The 18,402-nt window shown below is 38.3% G+C and overlaps 1 protein-coding gene across 6 annotated transcripts in view; it reads right to left on the reverse strand.

The window, feature by feature from the left end:
• NALCN (sodium leak channel, non-selective) overlaps window positions 1-18,402 on the reverse strand; it is a 358,635-nt gene that overhangs the window by 166,523 nt on the left and 173,710 nt on the right. For all 6 annotated transcript variants that reach the window (XM_034936923.3, XM_063595854.1, XM_063595853.1 and 3 more), the window contains exons 12-13: window positions 14,282-14,449; window positions 11,026-11,217 (exon numbers count right to left, since the gene is read on the reverse strand). In XM_034936923.3, coding sequence (XP_034792814.1) covers window positions 11,026-11,217; window positions 14,282-14,449 — 360 coding nt within the window. The remainder of the gene's footprint in view (window positions 1-11,025; window positions 11,218-14,281; window positions 14,450-18,402) is intronic.

The following is an 18,402-nucleotide window of genomic DNA, read 5'->3' on the forward strand; positions in this document are numbered from 1 at the left end:
TAGCAGGGCTGTGCTCTGACAGCTCTAGGGAAAAAAATCTTCCCTTGTATCTTACGGCTTCTGGTGTTTGCCAGCATTCTTTGACATTCCTTGGCTTGTAGATGCCATTCCAGTCCCATGGCCATATCCCCGTGTCATACAGTTTAGATCTGTGTCCCCACCCAAATCTCATGTTCAGTTGTAATCCCCAATATTGGAGGTGGGGCCTGGTGGGAGTGATTAGATTATGGGGGTGGTTTCTCAGGAATGGTTGAGCACCATCTTCTCAGTGCCGTTTTCATGACACTGAGTGAGTCATCATAAAATCAGGTTGCTTAAAAGTGTGTAGCACCTCCTCTTTCTTTCTTTTCTTCCTGCTCCAGCCATATAAGACTTGCCCACTTCCCCTTCGCCTTCTGCTGTGATTGTAAGTTTCTTGTGGCTTCCCCAGGAGCCAAGCAGATGCTGCCATGCTTCCTATACAACCTGCAGAACCGTGAGCAATTAAAACTCTCTTCTTTGTAATTACCCAGTCTCAGGTATTTCTTTATAGCAATGTGAGAACAGGCTAATATACTGTGTGTCCATATCATCTTCCTCTTATGCATATTTGTGTCTGTCCTTTCCCTTTTCATAAAAGCATCAGGCATACTGGATTAGGGTCCACCCTGATTACTTCATTTTAACTTGATTACCTCTATTTCAAATAAAGTTATATTTTGAGGTTCTGGGAGTTGGGATTTCAACATACATTTTTGGGGGAACACTGACAATTCAAACAACAATTAAGAGAATTTCAGTGAAAGATCCAGTCCTGACTTCCTGAAAGCTACCTGATCTCTTGAATTTTATGGAATAAATTTCCTTATTCTTAAAGTCAGCTGGAATCAAGTTTTCTGTTACTTGCAGCCAAAGTGTTTGCAACAGAATTATGCAGACGCTTCTGATTGGATAGGGTAAGGGGAATGATGGGGGGTAATGAGGATCCTGGAGGAATGAACAATACTGGGAAAAGGAATCCGGCATGCTGAGCCTCACCCAGTATGTAAGGATGACAGATGTTTGTGTTGGTTCAGCATTGTTGCTCATTCTCCATTCAAACACCTCTTCACAAGCTGTCACTTGGAACATCCTTTCACCTGTCTCATGTGTGGGATCTTCTTAGACAAATGCTGTTTCTGCTGTGGCACAGAGACTATCAGGTGCTGGTTTGGGATCCTGACATGATCATTCCTAACACTCACAGGCTATGCCCCAAAATGTTAATACCTCTATACCTTTCCTGATTTCCTGAAGTCCTCTGGGAAGTTTGTGATGAACTATTCCAGAGGCCTTTCCTTCCAGGTACAGATTGACAAAATATTTATATTCTTGGCACTCAATAAGTATTTCCTAACTGAATGCTTTCTAGTGTTTTTGCTTGGCTAGAAGTGACCTAATGGATAATAGTTGGTAGGAGCAGTAGACAACTTCAAATCCAGCTGTCCAGCTGTGTAACTTTGTGTGGGTTATGCAAGCTCTCCAAGCTTCAAAGTCTTACTATCTGTAAGTAGGGCTCTTAGTTATCATGCCTGTTTGATAGACATCATTACCATTTTAAAAATGAATGAAGCTCAGACAAATTAAGTGTCACCTAAGACTACACACCTGGTAAACAGTGCCGAAGCAGATTCAGGGTGAGTGCCCTCCCCACGCCTCCCATGTGCTTCCACACTTCATTTTCCCACACCATTCTGCAGCCCTATAAACATTGCTGGGAGGCAGCCTCCAAGATGGCCTGGACCCAAGTCAAGATAACATAGACAATTGCTGATTTTTAAAGTCAGTATTTCACTTTGCGATACATCATGTGATTTTTCTTGCAGAAAATTTGTTCTGGTCATGTCTTGTGCCTTGGCTAATACTATAATTAACCAACCTACCTTAAGCACTCAACCACTGGATAATGTCTAGAGAAGGGAGGGGAAAGAAACCCAGGGATGTGCATCTGACGACAAATCTAGCCTTGAGTAAAATATGTTTTTAATCATCTCTCCTGAATGATTTTCTATCTGGCAAGTAAGACCAATTGGTGATGCTTTATTTGATTAGGGATGATAATGATCCCTTTTGTAATTGTAATATTTTTTAACATTTCCTTGTAAAATTTTATTACTCTTCATGGATTTCACCTTTAGTAACATTTATGTGAAAGGAAAAATATACTCCTGCTAGTCACTTCACACGTTCAGGCTGTCACCATTGTCAGCTGCTGAATAACTGATTAGGGGGCCTGGGAGAGGCCGAGCTGCTTTCATTAAGATGGCCAAAATAATCAGGCAAAATGGTGCAATTGAGTAATTGGAGATCTGAAAATGTAATACTACTTGATTACTATTATAGCTGGAAAATAGAGCAAGTATAGAGGGGCTAAGTCAGGAATGGATCTAAAAAGCAGCCTTGCCATTTATACAGATAATATTATCAATTTCAAATATATTACATAGGCTGTAATCTAGTCTTTTAAGAAATACTTTCTAAGCCCAGTTGTGTCATCTTTGTATATTATTTAATACACAAAATGCAGAAGGAAAAAAAACACATTTCTGCTTACATCTTGGTTGTGAAGAATAAAAATGTAAAGAATGATTTACCCAGTATCACATAGCTAAAAAGCAATGGGGCATTGATGCACAATCGGACTTGTAGGGACAGAAGTACAGACTCTTAAATGCATTTTTTAAAAATAGAGGCCCACAGCCCTTATTCACAACTCCAAAATTTAAAAATTTCTGAAAATACTTGAAGGTCCTTTTGAATTTTTTTTTTCTTATAGTACATTTAGTAGTAAAATCTACTGCAACCTCTGACTCCCTGGTTCAAATGATTCTCCTGCCTCAGCCTCCTGAGTAGCTGGGATTACAGGCACATGCTACCACACCCAGCTAATTTTTGTGTTTTTAGTAGAGACAGGGTTCCACCATGTTGGCCAGGATGGTCTCAATCTCCTGACCTCATGATCCGCCCACCTCAGCCTCTCAAAGTGCTGGGATTACAGGCATGAGCCCTGCACCTGGCCAAAGACACCTTTTTTACTATCCCTCTACATCCCTCCTCTCAAAACCTTTATGCTTTCACTTGGACCAACCCTGACACAGGCTACTCCCAACAACTCATCTGGACTGTCCTCCCCTGGGGTTTTAGAGACAGCCATCACTATTTCAGTCACTTCAATTAGACCTCTCCCAACTACCTCTACAACCCAGGATTTTGCTGCAATATGTGGACAATTTACTCCTTTGCAGCCCCTTTCTTGACCATTGTATTCAACACACCACCAAGATTTTAAATGTTTTGGCTGAATGTGGGTACCGGGTGTCCAAAAGGAAGGCCCAATTAACCTCACCGAAAGTTTCATACCTAGGACTGATCATAACTCCAAATACCCGAGAAATGCTGTTGGCACGAAAGCAAGGTGTTCAACAAATCCCATTTCCTAAAACAAAAAGGGACTTACTTTCCTTCCTTGGATTAGTGGGATATTTCCGATTATGGGTAGCAAATTTTGCCATTATTGCTAAACTCCTTTATGAACACACAAAAGGAAATCTTGACCAACCACTCACTCCCACCCCAGACCTTTATCATGCTTTTTTCTCATCTAAAACGTGCCTTATTGCAGGCCCATGCTTTAGACATTCCAAACCTCCTAAGACCTTTTCATCTATATTTACACAGTTCTCATAATCAGGCCCTTGGACTATTAGCCCAACTTATGGGAGACTCCTTCTCAACAGTGGCATATTTTTCAAAACAACTAGACCCCATTTATAAAATCTGGTCCCTTTTCTTAAAAATTTTGGCCACAGCCTCTCTAATTATCTCTGAGACACAAAAACTCATGTTCTACAAACCCCTTTAGGTATTTTCTTCTCACAGTCTACAAGATATGGTCAGCCATAGGCGCTCACCCCCATCTCATCCTCTCATATGCAAGCCTTACATTTAACCCTCCTTCTACCCGCTATCTCTCTTCATAGATGCTCCCCACCTAACCCCGCCACTCTTTTACCTTCAATACCGATTTTAGATCCTGACCAACACTCATGCTCTGATCTAATTGAAAGTTCTCCTACCATGTTTCACCATCTTACTTCCACTCACATAAAGGGAGCCCCAGATTGGTTTATAGATGGCAATGCATCAAAAAACCCTCCTCTCCAAGCAGGATATGCCATCTTTGAGGGATATCATTATGATACCCACTCTCTCCCATCTAGAAGAGTGATAGAGGCTGCCCCCTTGCCTTTGGGCACATCCGCCCAACAAGCAGAATTAGTTGCCCTAATAAGAGCACTAACCCTACCAAAAAACACACAAGTTAATAATACACCAATTCTAAATATGCTTATAACATCATCCATTCCAATGCCTAAATTTGGAGGGAGTGGGGCTATCTCACAGTTATAGGAACCCCTATCATTAATGGAAAACTCATTCATCATCTATTAAAGGCACTTCTATTTCCAGAAAAGGTTGCAGTTATTCATGGCAAAGAACATCAGACAAAAGCCACATTTCTTTAGGGAACCATGAGGCTGACTATTGGGCAAAACATGTCTCAACCAATCACCCAATTCCCCAATACTTATTTCCCCTCGTACAACATATCCCCTTCTTTTATCCAGAACACCAAACACAACAACTAATCATGGCAGGGGCACAATTCAAACCCCCCAAACTGGTTCATACAAAACAAATTAGTCCTACCTGACCCTGAAAAAAACAACTCTTTTATGGGACATTCACAACCTCTTCCATGCTAGCCATTCCCCTCTACAACACTTCTTAAGTTCCCATATACACATAACCCCAGATATAAAGGAACAGTTAAAAGCCATTTCCCATCAATGCTCTATTTGCCAGAAAGCTTCACCCCATTCCAACACTAGACACTCTTCTTTCCCAATCCATCAAGCCAGGGGACACCTTCCAGGACAGGATTGGCAAATTGATTTTACCCATATACCCCCAGTAAAAAGGGTTTGATTTCTTTTAGTTCTGGTTGATACCTTTTTGGAATGGCTTGAGGCTTTTCCCACAACCAACAAACGAGCCTCTAATGTCACCTCTAAATTAATAACAGAAATCATCCCCAGGTTTGGGGTGCCTCTTTCTTTTCAATATGATAATGGCCCTGAATTCATTTCTCAGATTACTCAAACACTTGCACAAGCCCTACAAATTACCTGAAAGCTACACATCCCCTATCAACCTCAATCTTCAGAAAAGGTTGAAAAAATGAATGGCATTCTAAAAAACACCCTCACCAGGTACTCACTCCAGACAAATAAAGACTCGGTTACACTTTTGCCTTTAGCCCTTCTAAAAATCCAGGTGCTCTCACATAAACCTTTAATGCTCAGCCCCTTTGAACTCACATATGGGAGACCACTTGCCCTTTTTGGTCCACCTCAGGGTCAAGCCCCACCTCTGCCAACCCCTCTCATTTCCCCTCTTGTACATACCATCTGCCATTTCATTTGGGAATATGCTGACAAACACCTGCCACAACTTGTCGCCAACTCCTCTAATCCCTTCCTACAGCCAGGAGACTGGGTTCTGATAAAAGATCCCAGTCCTAGCCCCAATTCCCTCCTCACACCTAAATGGAAAGGACCTTACCAGATCATCCTTACTACACCCACGGCAGCAAAACTCCAGGGACTCCCCAGCTGGTTTCATTATACCTCTCTCAAGAAAACAGACTTCCCTTCACCACATACGCAAACAACCAAATCTAAAACCCCTTCAGCCTTCTCTTCTGTCTCCACAGGACCCACTTCCCTTCGCCTCACCTAAATCCTGGAGGAAAAGGAAGAGAAATCCACATAAGCTGCTTATGTCTCTTTCTCTCCCAAACTTTCACTGCTTCCTAACCAACCTTGCTACAGACCTTCAGTGGTACTCTTACGAAGCTCCCATTATACATGCTGATCAGTTTCTGATGGTTCTATGGTACCTATGGCTTCAAGGAACTTTCCAGGACTTTACTACTACCCAACTAACTTTTTTCTCTTTTTGATTGTTTCTTTCAATATAAATTCCCTAATCATATCAACCTCACCAATAAAACCACTCCTCACTGCTCTCAAACTAGAATGCTCTATAAACCTTACGCAATCTCTCTTGCTGCAAGCTAACTCTTCCTTTGCTCCAGAGTGCTGGATATGCTTATCGCTGTCTTCCTCAGCTTACACAGCCCTTCCTACACCCCTTTATGACCTTTTAACAGGAAATATAACCCTAATTTATAAACTCCCAAAAGGAGCTTCCTTTTTTGAAAGAGCCGACACCCTGTTCAGAGATTATTTCACTTCCAGGGCCAATCAGGCCAACAAAATATTTCAAACCTATTACAACTCTCTACAATGCCTTAAGCCCCAAGACGCTCCCATTGAAGGGCCCATAACTAAACACACCCCCCTTTTACAACAAGCCTCACTTTGCTTTTCAGCCTCGGAGGGAAATTTCCCTGTAGGGTCCTTAACATCTAACCAATGCAATCACACTATCATTGTTAAACACCCCTCTGACCATCAAAGTAGCCACGTTGACTACCAAGTATCACCTGAAACAAATGGAGCATTTCTGCAACCAGCTAGTTTACAGCGTCTCCGTCAACCAATGCCTCCTGCCTAACTTGCGCTGCCCCTAGTGCCCAACTTTTTCCATGGCTCAATATCAATGGTGCAACATCCGATTGCATTAAATGTGTAAAAAATAACTCTTCTTATATCTCTACTATAGTGGGTGTCTCCCTGGCCTCCTCCTTGTCCACCTGGAGTAAAAAACCGCAGGAAAGAAAAAACACCCCATCTTTAATTTGCTTATTTTCTTTCCCTATCTCCGCCTGCATTATGACAAAGGCTTGTTCTTTTTGTGCGGTACCAACACATATCTTTTTCTCCCCACCAACTAGACCAGAACCTGTACCCTAGTTTATCTTTCTCCCTCCATTGGACTAGTTCCTCCTAATCAATCTTCACCTGTTCCATTCATCCAATATGTTAGAAAAAGGAGGAGCATCCAAGTCATTCCTTTAATGGCCGCCTTATGTATAACCTCCGGGCTTGGATTGGGAACAGGCAGACTGGCCAACTCCTTAACATACTTTAAAGTTCTTTCAACAGAACTACAGGATTTATTAAAAGATATAGCCCAAAGGCTTATAAGAGTCGAAGACCAATTAGACTCCTTGCCTGGAGCAGTCCTCCAAAATAGACTGGGATTAGATCTTATAATGGCTGAAAAAGGGGGTCTCTGCCTCTCATTGAGTGAGGAATGTTGCTTCTATCTCAACCAATCAGGCCTAGTAAGAGATGCTGCTGAAAAACTTGAAGAAAGGGCTAAAACGTGAAAGGAATACCAAAACAACCAAATACATTCTTGGTTTAGAAACAAAATCCTAACATGGACCATCCCATTCTTGGGCCCTCTCCTAATAATATGCCTAGGACTAATGTGCTTACCTGGCTTAATTCACCTTTTTCAAAGATTTTTTAACTGACAGGATCATGGACATCTCACAATTACCTAAAAACATCTACAGATGGCATTACTCCCACAATCAACCCAAGACCAAAGAACCCTCTGACCCTCCACTCAGCAGGAAGTAGCCAGAAAGAACATACCACCCCTCTTCCTTTCTATAACTGTAGGGACTGGATTGACAGAGCAGGAGATCGTCGTCTTGGAGAAACACCACCATTTTAAGTTCCCTTTGATTAAAAAACACCCAAATCAAGCACCCAAACATCAGCCTAATGCCTAATGTCAGCATCACCAGAAACATTCCAACCCTAAGATAAACCCCCTCTGACCAGAAACACGCCAACCCCGAGACAGCCTCCCCTCCAACCAGACATCCCAATCCCAACCCCACAATAAACTTTCCCTCACATAGAAACATTCCGAACCTGCGATAAGCTCCCCACTTCCTACACCCTTAAATACCCTTAGTCTGTAAGAGAGAATGCTCTTGAGCAAAATTGGCCAGAAGCCCCTCTAAAGTTTATTCTCCAAAATAAATCTGTCTTTGACTGTTGAGCTGCTTTTTGTGTTTCTTACCTCTTTAACTCTTACAATAACCATCCCCATGTTCCCATGGAAAAGATGGCCAGCTGATCTTTTTATTTACCCAGTGAAGGGGCAGACCCAGAGAAGGTGGGCCTAATGGTGTGGCTATCATTTTGGCTTGCCTCCCTTCAGCCTCCTCTCCAGGAGTCCTGCTCCTGGCCAAAATCCTATGTGTGATCCATTCAGACCTGATCACAGGCAATGGCAAGGCCTTGCCTGGGAGACCTCCCAGGGGACCACTGCCATCCCCACCCTAGACATGGTGCATGACCAGGGCACTGCCATTTCTGGAGGGACTTGCAATTTATGACTCAGCTCTGCCCTGCCAGGCCAGCTGGGATCATGGCCATAGCTGCAGTCCCAGACCAGGTGCCTCTGTGCAGAGGCCTCCTGATCAGGGCCCAGCTGAGGCACTTTCCTCCATGCTGGCTCCGTTCCTTTCTTCTCCTATCCCTTCCTTCCTTATGCTTCCCCTCCCTAGGTGCAGGAATGGCTGGAACCTTTTGTTCAGGACTGCTTAGCAAGGAAAAGAGCCCTCCCTCCCCCATGCCTGCTGATCCACCTGACCCTTAACCAACACCTCCGGACGCTGGAGAGCGGTGCCTACCTTTGCCTCCTGCCTGTACTGTTGCAGTGAGGGAACAAAGTCTTGATTGTAAATTTCAGCTTGGCTTGCTGTCCTGAGGATCACCTCGACACCTGCCAGCTCAACACCTGTCTAAGGCCAATCTTTGTCCTCTTGCTGTGGATACTGCCTTCTCCCACCTCTGCAGGAACCTTTGCCATCATCCTCCTTATCTCACCCATCTGCAACCTCACTAGCTACTTGCCCTCTCTCATCAGCACTTAAACATCGTATGTAAGTGCACCTGAAAGCAATAACTCAAGCATACCCTGAGAATGACCCTTCTTGCCAGACACACCTGAATGTGTGTTCTGAGCTAGGGAATCTAGGAGTGGCCAACCCAGAGATTGACTCCTTGTTGATGAGGAACATCTGAGCCCCCATCTCCTCCCGTGGAACACTGGCTATACACAGGGAATTGAGGCCCCAAGTCTGGGGTGAATTAAGATTTCCATGTGGAGGTTGCTGCGGGAGTGTGCTAAGTAAAAATGCTATATAAATTGCATGCCTTTTGCAAGCAGGTCTTGTTCTCCTGACCAGCCAGCCAGCATTGGACTCCCTCCCCTGTATGTAAGCCCTCAGTGAAACCCCATGTCTCATCTGCTGGCTCTGGGTCTCTTCTTCAGCCTCTTGAACCTGGTGCCTTCCCTACTAGAGTTGATAGGAGTTTGGCATGACAGATACGATCACACTTTCAACTGACTTCAGAGTTCCTTGGCCTTTTGTCCTCCTCTTACCATTGATGGTTCTTGCTAAGTTCTGGAAGAAGGATTTGCTCACCTCAGACATTTAGTACATGCTGTTCCTGTGATGGGAATCCGTTCCCTTGCAATTCCTTTGGTTACATCCAGCCATTGGAGCCACCTGTTCCCATAAGCCTTTCTGGACTTTTCCATGCCTGGGAATCGGCCTTGCCTCTGTGTCCCCAGAGCACCTGGTGTCTGCCTTCATCAAGGCCTGTGGTGCCCTGTGCTTACCTACTGGTTCCTCCCCTCAACTGAGAATTTCTTGAGGACTTATGTCCCCATGATTACCTAAATGACCAGATGCTTTAAAGGCACTCGACAAATCCTTGGCGGCACATGAATGAAGAATCTGCATTATAAAAGGATGAATTCCAACACTGGTAGCTCAAATAATAAATTTAGCATAGGATTTTTAAAAAATCCCTAAAATAAAGCTAAGCTATCCATTAAAAGTACAGACCCTTTTGCTGTCAAAGCTTAACTTTTAAAAATATATGTTGTTTTTACCCCAATATTATTCTTCCCATATGATATGGTTTGGCTGTGTCTCCACCCAAATGTCATCTTGAATTGTAGCTCCCATAATTCCCATGTGTTGTGGAAGGGACCAGGTGTGAGATAATTGAATCATGGGGGTGGTTTCCCCCCTGCTGCTCTCGTGGTAGTGAATAAGTCTCACGAGATCTGATGGTTTTATAAGAGGTTTCCCCCTTTAGCTTGGCTCTCATTCTCTCTTGCCTGCCACCATGTAAGATGTGCCTTTCACCTTCCACCATGACTGTGAGGCCTCTCCAGCCACGTGGAACTGTGAGTCCATTAAACCTCTTTTTCTTTATAAATTACCCAGTTTCATCGAGTATATCTTTATCATCAGTGTAAGAATGGACTAATACACCATATAATAGGCCTTACTATTTCAACTTACGGTAAAAATATATACATTATTTGTCTGGTCATTGTATTTTTTTATGTTTCTAAGTCCACATAGAGTTAAATTTCAAGGTCCTTCTGGTTAAGAGCTGTACCTCCTACATGACTTTTGTTTATGGATCCATTGATTTCTAACTTCCTTTTTAGCTTAAGTGAATTCTAATGAGAAAGCTGAGAGACATTTAAAATCTGAAGAGCATATTAATTTTATTTTATTGAAAATCAAAAGCTTCCTTCTAGATTCTGACTAACATAACAATATATAAATTATAAAACATTAAAAATATGTTAACTCTCTTGAACACAAAAATGCAAGCTTTATTTTAAAATTCTGCTGTATTTTAATTTATAGGTGCTAAGAACCCTAGCATTCAGGTTTCAGCATCTAACTCTATTAGATTATTTCCAGAATTTTAGAATTGATATATAATCTGACAATGCTGAAAATGGTCTCAAACACCTGCACCCTGCAGAAGAGACAATTTTAAATATTAAAATCTAATTATCCCAAGTTATCAAAAATAGGATAATACTTCTGAATGACTAAAGTGAAATTACTTTGATGTTAATCATTATTACTAAAATAAGAACAATGAATTTAACTTACTGCATTTTTAAAACTCTTACCCTCGGAAACGTAGTAAATCTGTCCAGTTCTTCGACAAAGCAGAACATCTGCAAACTAATTGCTGACATAACAATCAAGAGGCTGGCAGTAAATACAACCAAACTCCCAAGCTTTTTTCCAGGACCAAATATCTTGTACACAAAGTCTTCTAATGCAGGTGAAATCTTAATCAGCCGAACTACTCGGAGAACCTATCAAGGGAGAGAGAAACATTTATTTACACATATGATCATTTATTTACACTGAATCTTAAATATATTCATACTAAAATATTATTTTATAGTGCTTTATGAAAATCATACCTCTCTATTTGAATATCTAGTGACTAAAATTAACAATAGAATAACCATTGGTCTAGCTCAATAAATCCCAAATGAATGGATGAACTAAGTGTTTTAACATATTATATGATTATACAAAATGATATTCACTAGTATGTATTGTTGAAATAAAATTAATATTTTTCTAACGTTCAAATATGCAAGGAAAGCTTTAATTCAATACAGGTTGAACATTCCTAATTTAAAACATAAAATGCTCAAAAATTTAAAGTTTTTGAGTGCTGATATGAGGACATAAGTGAAAAATTCTACACCTGACACCTTTGCTTTATGATGGTTCAATGTATACACACTTTGTTTCATGCATGAAAAAACTATTAAGAATATTGCATACAACTACCTTCAGGGAATGTATTTGAGGTGTTTATAAAACATAAACAATTTTTGTGTTTAGACTTGGGTCCCATTCCCAGGATATCTCATTATGCACATACATACAAATATTCCAAAATCTGACAAACATCGAAAGCCAAAACACTTCTGTTCCCAAGCATTTGAGATACAGATACTCAACCTGTATTAGTTATATTCATTGTCTCATAAAATATTTTCCTAGGTATTATTAGAAAACCACAAGGAAATGGAAAAAGAAGCAAACTTTTGCCAAGAATCTTTACTTCTTATTGAGATTATCACCCCAATATCCATTTTCTCTTTCCTCCTTTAAAAAACAGAACTTTCCGAATTCTAACCTAGCAAGTGACTGCCTGGGGCTATAGCCTACACATTCCAGTCTCCCTTGCAGCTAGCTGTCTCCAGTGGACTGGGTTCAGACCTATGGAATGTGAGAGGAAATGATTTGTACAAGTTTTGGTGCATTAAGTTAAACTTTCTCTGAATCCTTTTTAAAATACCTTTCTCTTGCCTGGAAATGGAAACAAATAGTGTAGCCCCTTTGGACCAGAAATAGAAGGCTTGCATAGAATATGACAGGTCCTGTCCAACCCAACAGGCTGGGTGACCATGGGGGGCACAGCCACCTGCTTTCCCTGCATACTCACCAACTGCTGCAGAGAAATAAACTTCTGTCTTATGTAAGTTTTGTATTTTTGGATCTTTGTTATATGTACTCAACTATTCTCTCTCTATATATAGATGCATGTATATGTGTGTGTGTATATATTTACATATATTTTAGTCATGCATCGCATAATAACTTTTGAGTCAAGTATGGGCCACGTATAGGATGGTGGTCCTATAAGACTTACCTTTTCTATACTTAGCTCTGTTTAGATATACAAATACTTACCTTTGTGTGACAATTGCCTACAGTATTCAATGTAGTCACACACTGTACAGGTTTGTAGCCTAGGAGCAATAGGCCATACCATATAGCCTAGGTATATAGTGGGCTATACATCTAGGTTTGTGTAAGTAAACTCTGTGATCACACGACAACAAAATTGCCTAACAATGCATTTCTCAAAATGTATCTCTGCTGTTAAGTGATGCATGACTGTGTATACACACACACACACACACATCTAAATATATACAGATATATTTAGATGTTTTGCATACACACATTTGCAAAAAAAATAAGTAATTAATTGACAAATTTATTCACTCATTTGTTTAACAAACCTTTATTGATTACTATGTGCCAAACTTTGTGTTGGAAAAATAGGATTCAATGGCTACTATTACAAAGCGAGTATAACACAAAGACACAGCTTTTAAGGGCATATTTATATGATTAGTATGTATAAATTAGTACATAATTAAAAGCTGAAGTATATAGTGTCAAAAATACAACTTTTCATTAAGTCTAAGATGTCATCAATTTTGTATGTAGCTCTAAGAAATAAAAAAATGCTGCCAATTAAAGTATAACACACCACTGATTATAACAGCTCCCAAATTCAGAGATATTAGCATAGGAAAATTGCATTCTTGGCATAAATGAAATATAGTTTATACAATGATCATCCAAGACTTTTTGATGTCAATAAGAGATTGAGTTGTCTGTTAAAGATGCTAGATGACGAGTTAGTGGGTGCAGCGCACCAGCATGGCACATGTATACATATGTAACTAACCTGCACGTTGTGCACATGTACCCTAAAACTTAAAGTATAATAATAATAAAATAAAATAAAATAAAAAATAATATAAAATAAAATAAAATAAAAAATAAATGACCAAGTTTGAATCAGGAAAATGACTACATTTGAGGTGTTTTTGACTAGAATACCATGTAGACATATTTTATCATTTTGACTAAGTATTTACCAGGACAGTGAGCGTGTTGCTATATTCAATAATAACAAAGAATGTAACTAATAATTACTGTTTATTGCATAATTAGAAAGCAATGTGATTCAATATACCACATTTAAAAAAAGATATCCAATTATTATAAGTTAAATAAGAATTATAAGTGCCATCACAAAGTAAGTAACAGGCATTTATAAATAATAGTGTATGACTAATTACAGTCTGTAAAGGTAAGTTTTATAAACCTTTAATATTTTCATTATAAATCATTGTTGAGCAAACACTTAGCCTTATCGACAAGGAAGAGAAACACTTGGGATTAAATTAATGTTTCCTAGTCTTTAAAGTTTGTGCCAACATCTTATGTAGTTTAAAATCTGATACGCATGTATGGATATATGTTATCCATATATAAAAATATGTGTATCTATATACTGCTAATTTAGGAAAAGTAAGTAAAACATCTACATTGTTCCTGTGAATTTTCAGGAGTTTTAAAAAGCGAGTGTTACAATTTGTGAATGCACTTTTCTAATTTGTAAGATGTCATTGTGCCTTTCTCAAGTTCATACTTACCATAATAGTTATTATAGATAAATATTATATATAATTCTATGTGGTTGTTAAAATAATGTGACAGGTATTTACTCTGGAAATAAAGAAATTTCTAAAGACAAATAGGCATTATTTTTATTACCTGAAAGTACGTGAATTGTGAATGATAAAGATCTGGATATACATGAAGAGTAGTTCCAATTACAAGTAGTAGTTCGAATTTGTGGAGAGATGAGCTAATATATCCAGTAAATCCCAAACACCATATCTTCAGAAGTGCTTCCAAATCAAAAAGTACTGTAAAAGCCACCTAGAGAAACAAAGAAACATTGACATTGAAATTCAGAACTATAATTTATTCTAAATTATTTCACATATTTGTCAGTGTATGAATTTTTGCCACTATCACATACACTAAGGTGCCCCATAAGGTCAAGAATGACATTTTACTTTAAGAATGCATTTGAAACATACCAACTAGAACACAGTAGACCAAAGCAATCTTAAACAATTATAAAAACATGTTATGATTTTGAACGTTTGTGAGTGGCATTATTTCTTTATTATCTATATTTGATATTATTTTAAAACCATTATTATTTAAAGACTTTCTATGTACACAAAGGGCTGAGTTTTTTTGTATGTTGTATTTTTTAAGATAAAATTTATTTAATGTACATGGCATATTATAAAATAACAACTTACATATTATTAAGCTAATTAAACTAAAATTTAAAAGTTAAAATATCATTTATTCCTTTATGCTTTAGGCCACATGGCAAAAGAGAAATTGAGATTTCATACCAAGCAATTGATCTATGTGTGCTTATGCAAATAAATCAATATGTTACTTTAATATTAATAAAATTAATGATCAATATTAGTATATTAACACATTTATTTGATCTTTTAATCTCTCACATGCATTCTATGAATTTACTATTCCAAATAACAATATTATAAAACACACACATAAAGACAGCATGTTATTTCCTTTACATGTCCTATGAACAAGAATTTTCATTTTGTAAAGGAGATTGCAACTGGAATTAAAATTTGCAATAGAAGGTTAACTTCTAATTAAAGACTATGAGGGTGACTACTGGGATTAGTCATAATATGTCCCTCTGAGAAGACATTACATGATTTATTGAAGATAGGAATATAGCAGACCTTGCTTCTCTTCTTCTAGACTAATGTGGAGTATCAGAAGGGATTTTCTTCCACTCATATATGGAATGTGGGGAAAATGCAGTTTTAATAATAGTGTTTTAAGAAATGAAACATTAAAGGCACTGCAGATAGTTAATTTAGATGTGAAGAGGAAATTAGCATCACTTCTCAAATCTACCATTTCTGTAGATTCTAGTTGCTTTTTAATTTTAATTGCCATTTCCCTCCTTAAAAAACATAACAAGGTAATATATTTTAAATTTGAAATGATCTTAAGTCCACAAAACACGTGGATGAACTCCCTTGCCCATGTTTCTCAGGTATTTCATGTTAATGTCATGTATATTCTTTCCTTGATCATCTGCTTCTTCATCCACACATATGCAATCACAGAAACAGGCTTGCAATTACATGTTTTTACATGAGATGTAAAAACAATTGTTACAATTTATGAAAGCACTATTTCTAATTTTAAAGATGTCATTGTCCTCTGTCAAGTTCATACTTTCTATACAATTATTATGTATAAATATTACATACAGTTCTATGAAGGTGTTAAAAATAATGTGACAGGTGTTTACTCTGGAAAGAAAAAAAATTCTAAAGACAAATAGGCATTCTTGGTATTACCTAAAGTTACGTGAACTGTGAATGATAAAGATTTGGGTATGCAGGAAGATTATATATCACTCTGCAACTTGCTTTTCTGACTCACTAACAATCTTGGATATCCCTCCAGATTAAGGGATATAGGTCCTATGTTTTATTTATCAGCTGCATAATTTCCCATAGTGTTCAACGTTTATGTAACTCAACATTTTCTTTACTAATTCATTGATGGGTGATATTTGCAGGAATCGTCAGGAAGGTGGTTAAGCACATTGCTACTTCAATAAAAAGGCTGCACTAAGCATCCTCCCTCAATACCAGTATTTATTGAGGCTTTCATATCTATAAATAGATTTCCAAAGTTGGTATTGCTGGGGCAAAGACAGATTTGTGTGTTTTAAATTTAGAAAATATTAAAGTGATTATTTTTAAATTATTATAAAAAATCATTTGCCCTTCAGCAATACAGGAAAGTTTTCTCGTCTCAAATCCATGCCAATATCAGTGTAATCAAACTTATTGTTGCTCATCTGTTTATATGTTTATTAATCACTTTAATTTCTTTTTAAAGTAATTAAATGTTACTGTTCGTAACCTTGACACTATTATATGGTGTTATGTTGTGTTCCTTATGCATTTTGGGAGTTGTTGGTATTGAGGACAATAATCTTTGCTATATATACTGCAAACATTTTTTCCCTAGCCAACAGTCTGGTTTCTAACTTTGATATTGTTAGTGCTACAAACATAAAATTTACATGTTCACGTATGTCTACAACTTTATGATATTTTCTTTACCTTTTACATATAAAATAGAACATTAAGAAGATAAATACTAGTCTTCATATCCAGAAATACACTCTTTTCCTATTTATTTGAACTATATTTTATATTTTTTAATAATTTTTTTACATATAAATATCCTAAATATCCTATCTTTCTCTCTCTCTCTATCTATCTATGTATTTTTTTTCTTTTTTACTATTTCTACCTAGTTAGTTCCAGTGGGAAGAAAAGCTATTGATTTCTCTATATTGACCTTCTGTACCCACTTTACTAGATTCTTCTATTAATTCTAATATTTTTCATAAAATCTCATGAGTTTTATAGAAATATGCACATTTCATCTGGAAATAAGATTATTTCATTTTTAAGATTTATTTTTGGAGTTAATCATATGAATGCATTAGTTATAAAGGTACAGTGGTATAATGGTTACTAAATACAAAATGGGAATAATAGGAATCCATAACTTGCTCCTTGTTTTCAATGAAAGTTTCTTCAGCATTCATATATAGTGGTTGAAATGAGTCTTGGTGATTAATTTTTATCATGTTTAAAGACTTTCCTTTTCTTCCTATTCTCCTTCAAAGGATTTAACCTTTAATTCACTGAGGCAATGAAATATATCACAAGAGCTCCTGATGTTAACCATTTATTTATATTTGGAAAAAAAACTCTAGATGATAATGCTAACATGTTGGATTTTATTGGGTAATATATTTTATTTATAATTTTCACAGTTACTGTTTTATGTGAAATTGGCCTATAGTTTTACTTGTATATCATTATCAGGTTTTGGCTAAGATTATGCTAGCTTTATCATTCATACTGTACAGTTTTTATCTTTTGTATGATAATTTCTGAAATAAAATAAGAATTAGCACACCTTTAAAAGTAGACAGAAAGCACCAGGAAACCCACATGGGCACAGGCCTTTTGGTGATGGTGGAGCAAAGCTGTCCAGTGCTGTTCAGATCAGGTTTCTTATCTCATCCATCAATTTGGCAGTTTGTATTTTGCCAGGAAATCATTGATTGTCTCTAGATTTTCAAGACCTGCATTTAGGGTACATATTTTTCCAGAAAGAATTGGTTCTTCCAGGGAACCTGGGTCATCTTAGAAATTTGGGTCCCCCTTAAATCAACTTTTGGCTGCTGTTTCTCAGATTCTGGACGTAATGGGATTTTGAGCTCCAACCCCACGAGTGGGCAGGCTGTCTTACACAATTCAGTACAGATAACATGATAACCTTTTTTTTTCTTTTTTTGAGACAGAGTCTTACTCTGTCACCCAGGCTGGAGTGCAGTGGCATGATCAATCTTAGCTCACTGCGACCTCTGCCTCCCAGGTTCAAGTGATTCTCCTGCCTCAGCCTCCCGAGTAGCTGGAATTACAGGCACATGCCACCATGCCTGGCTAATTTTTGTATGTTTAGTAGAGATGGGGTTTCACCATGTTGGCCAGGTTGGTCTCGAACTCCTGACCTCAAGTGATCCACCCACCTCGGCCTCCCAAAGTGCTGGGATTACAGGCGTGAGCCACCATGCCCGGCCAGAGATAACATTTTTGATCTGCCAGGGGTCAAGGTCCAGAATGATGATCCCAGCCTTTCCCTCTGAGGGATGGGATTTTTCCTTCCTGATGTTATGTGGGGCCTCTCTTCTGCCTCTTCACTTTGCACAGGCCTCTAGTCACTTC

The sequence above is a fragment of the Pan paniscus genome, chromosome 14 (genome assembly GCF_029289425.2).
Source record: "Pan paniscus chromosome 14, NHGRI_mPanPan1-v2.0_pri, whole genome shotgun sequence".
Lineage (NCBI taxonomy): Eukaryota > Metazoa > Chordata > Mammalia > Primates > Hominidae > Pan > Pan paniscus.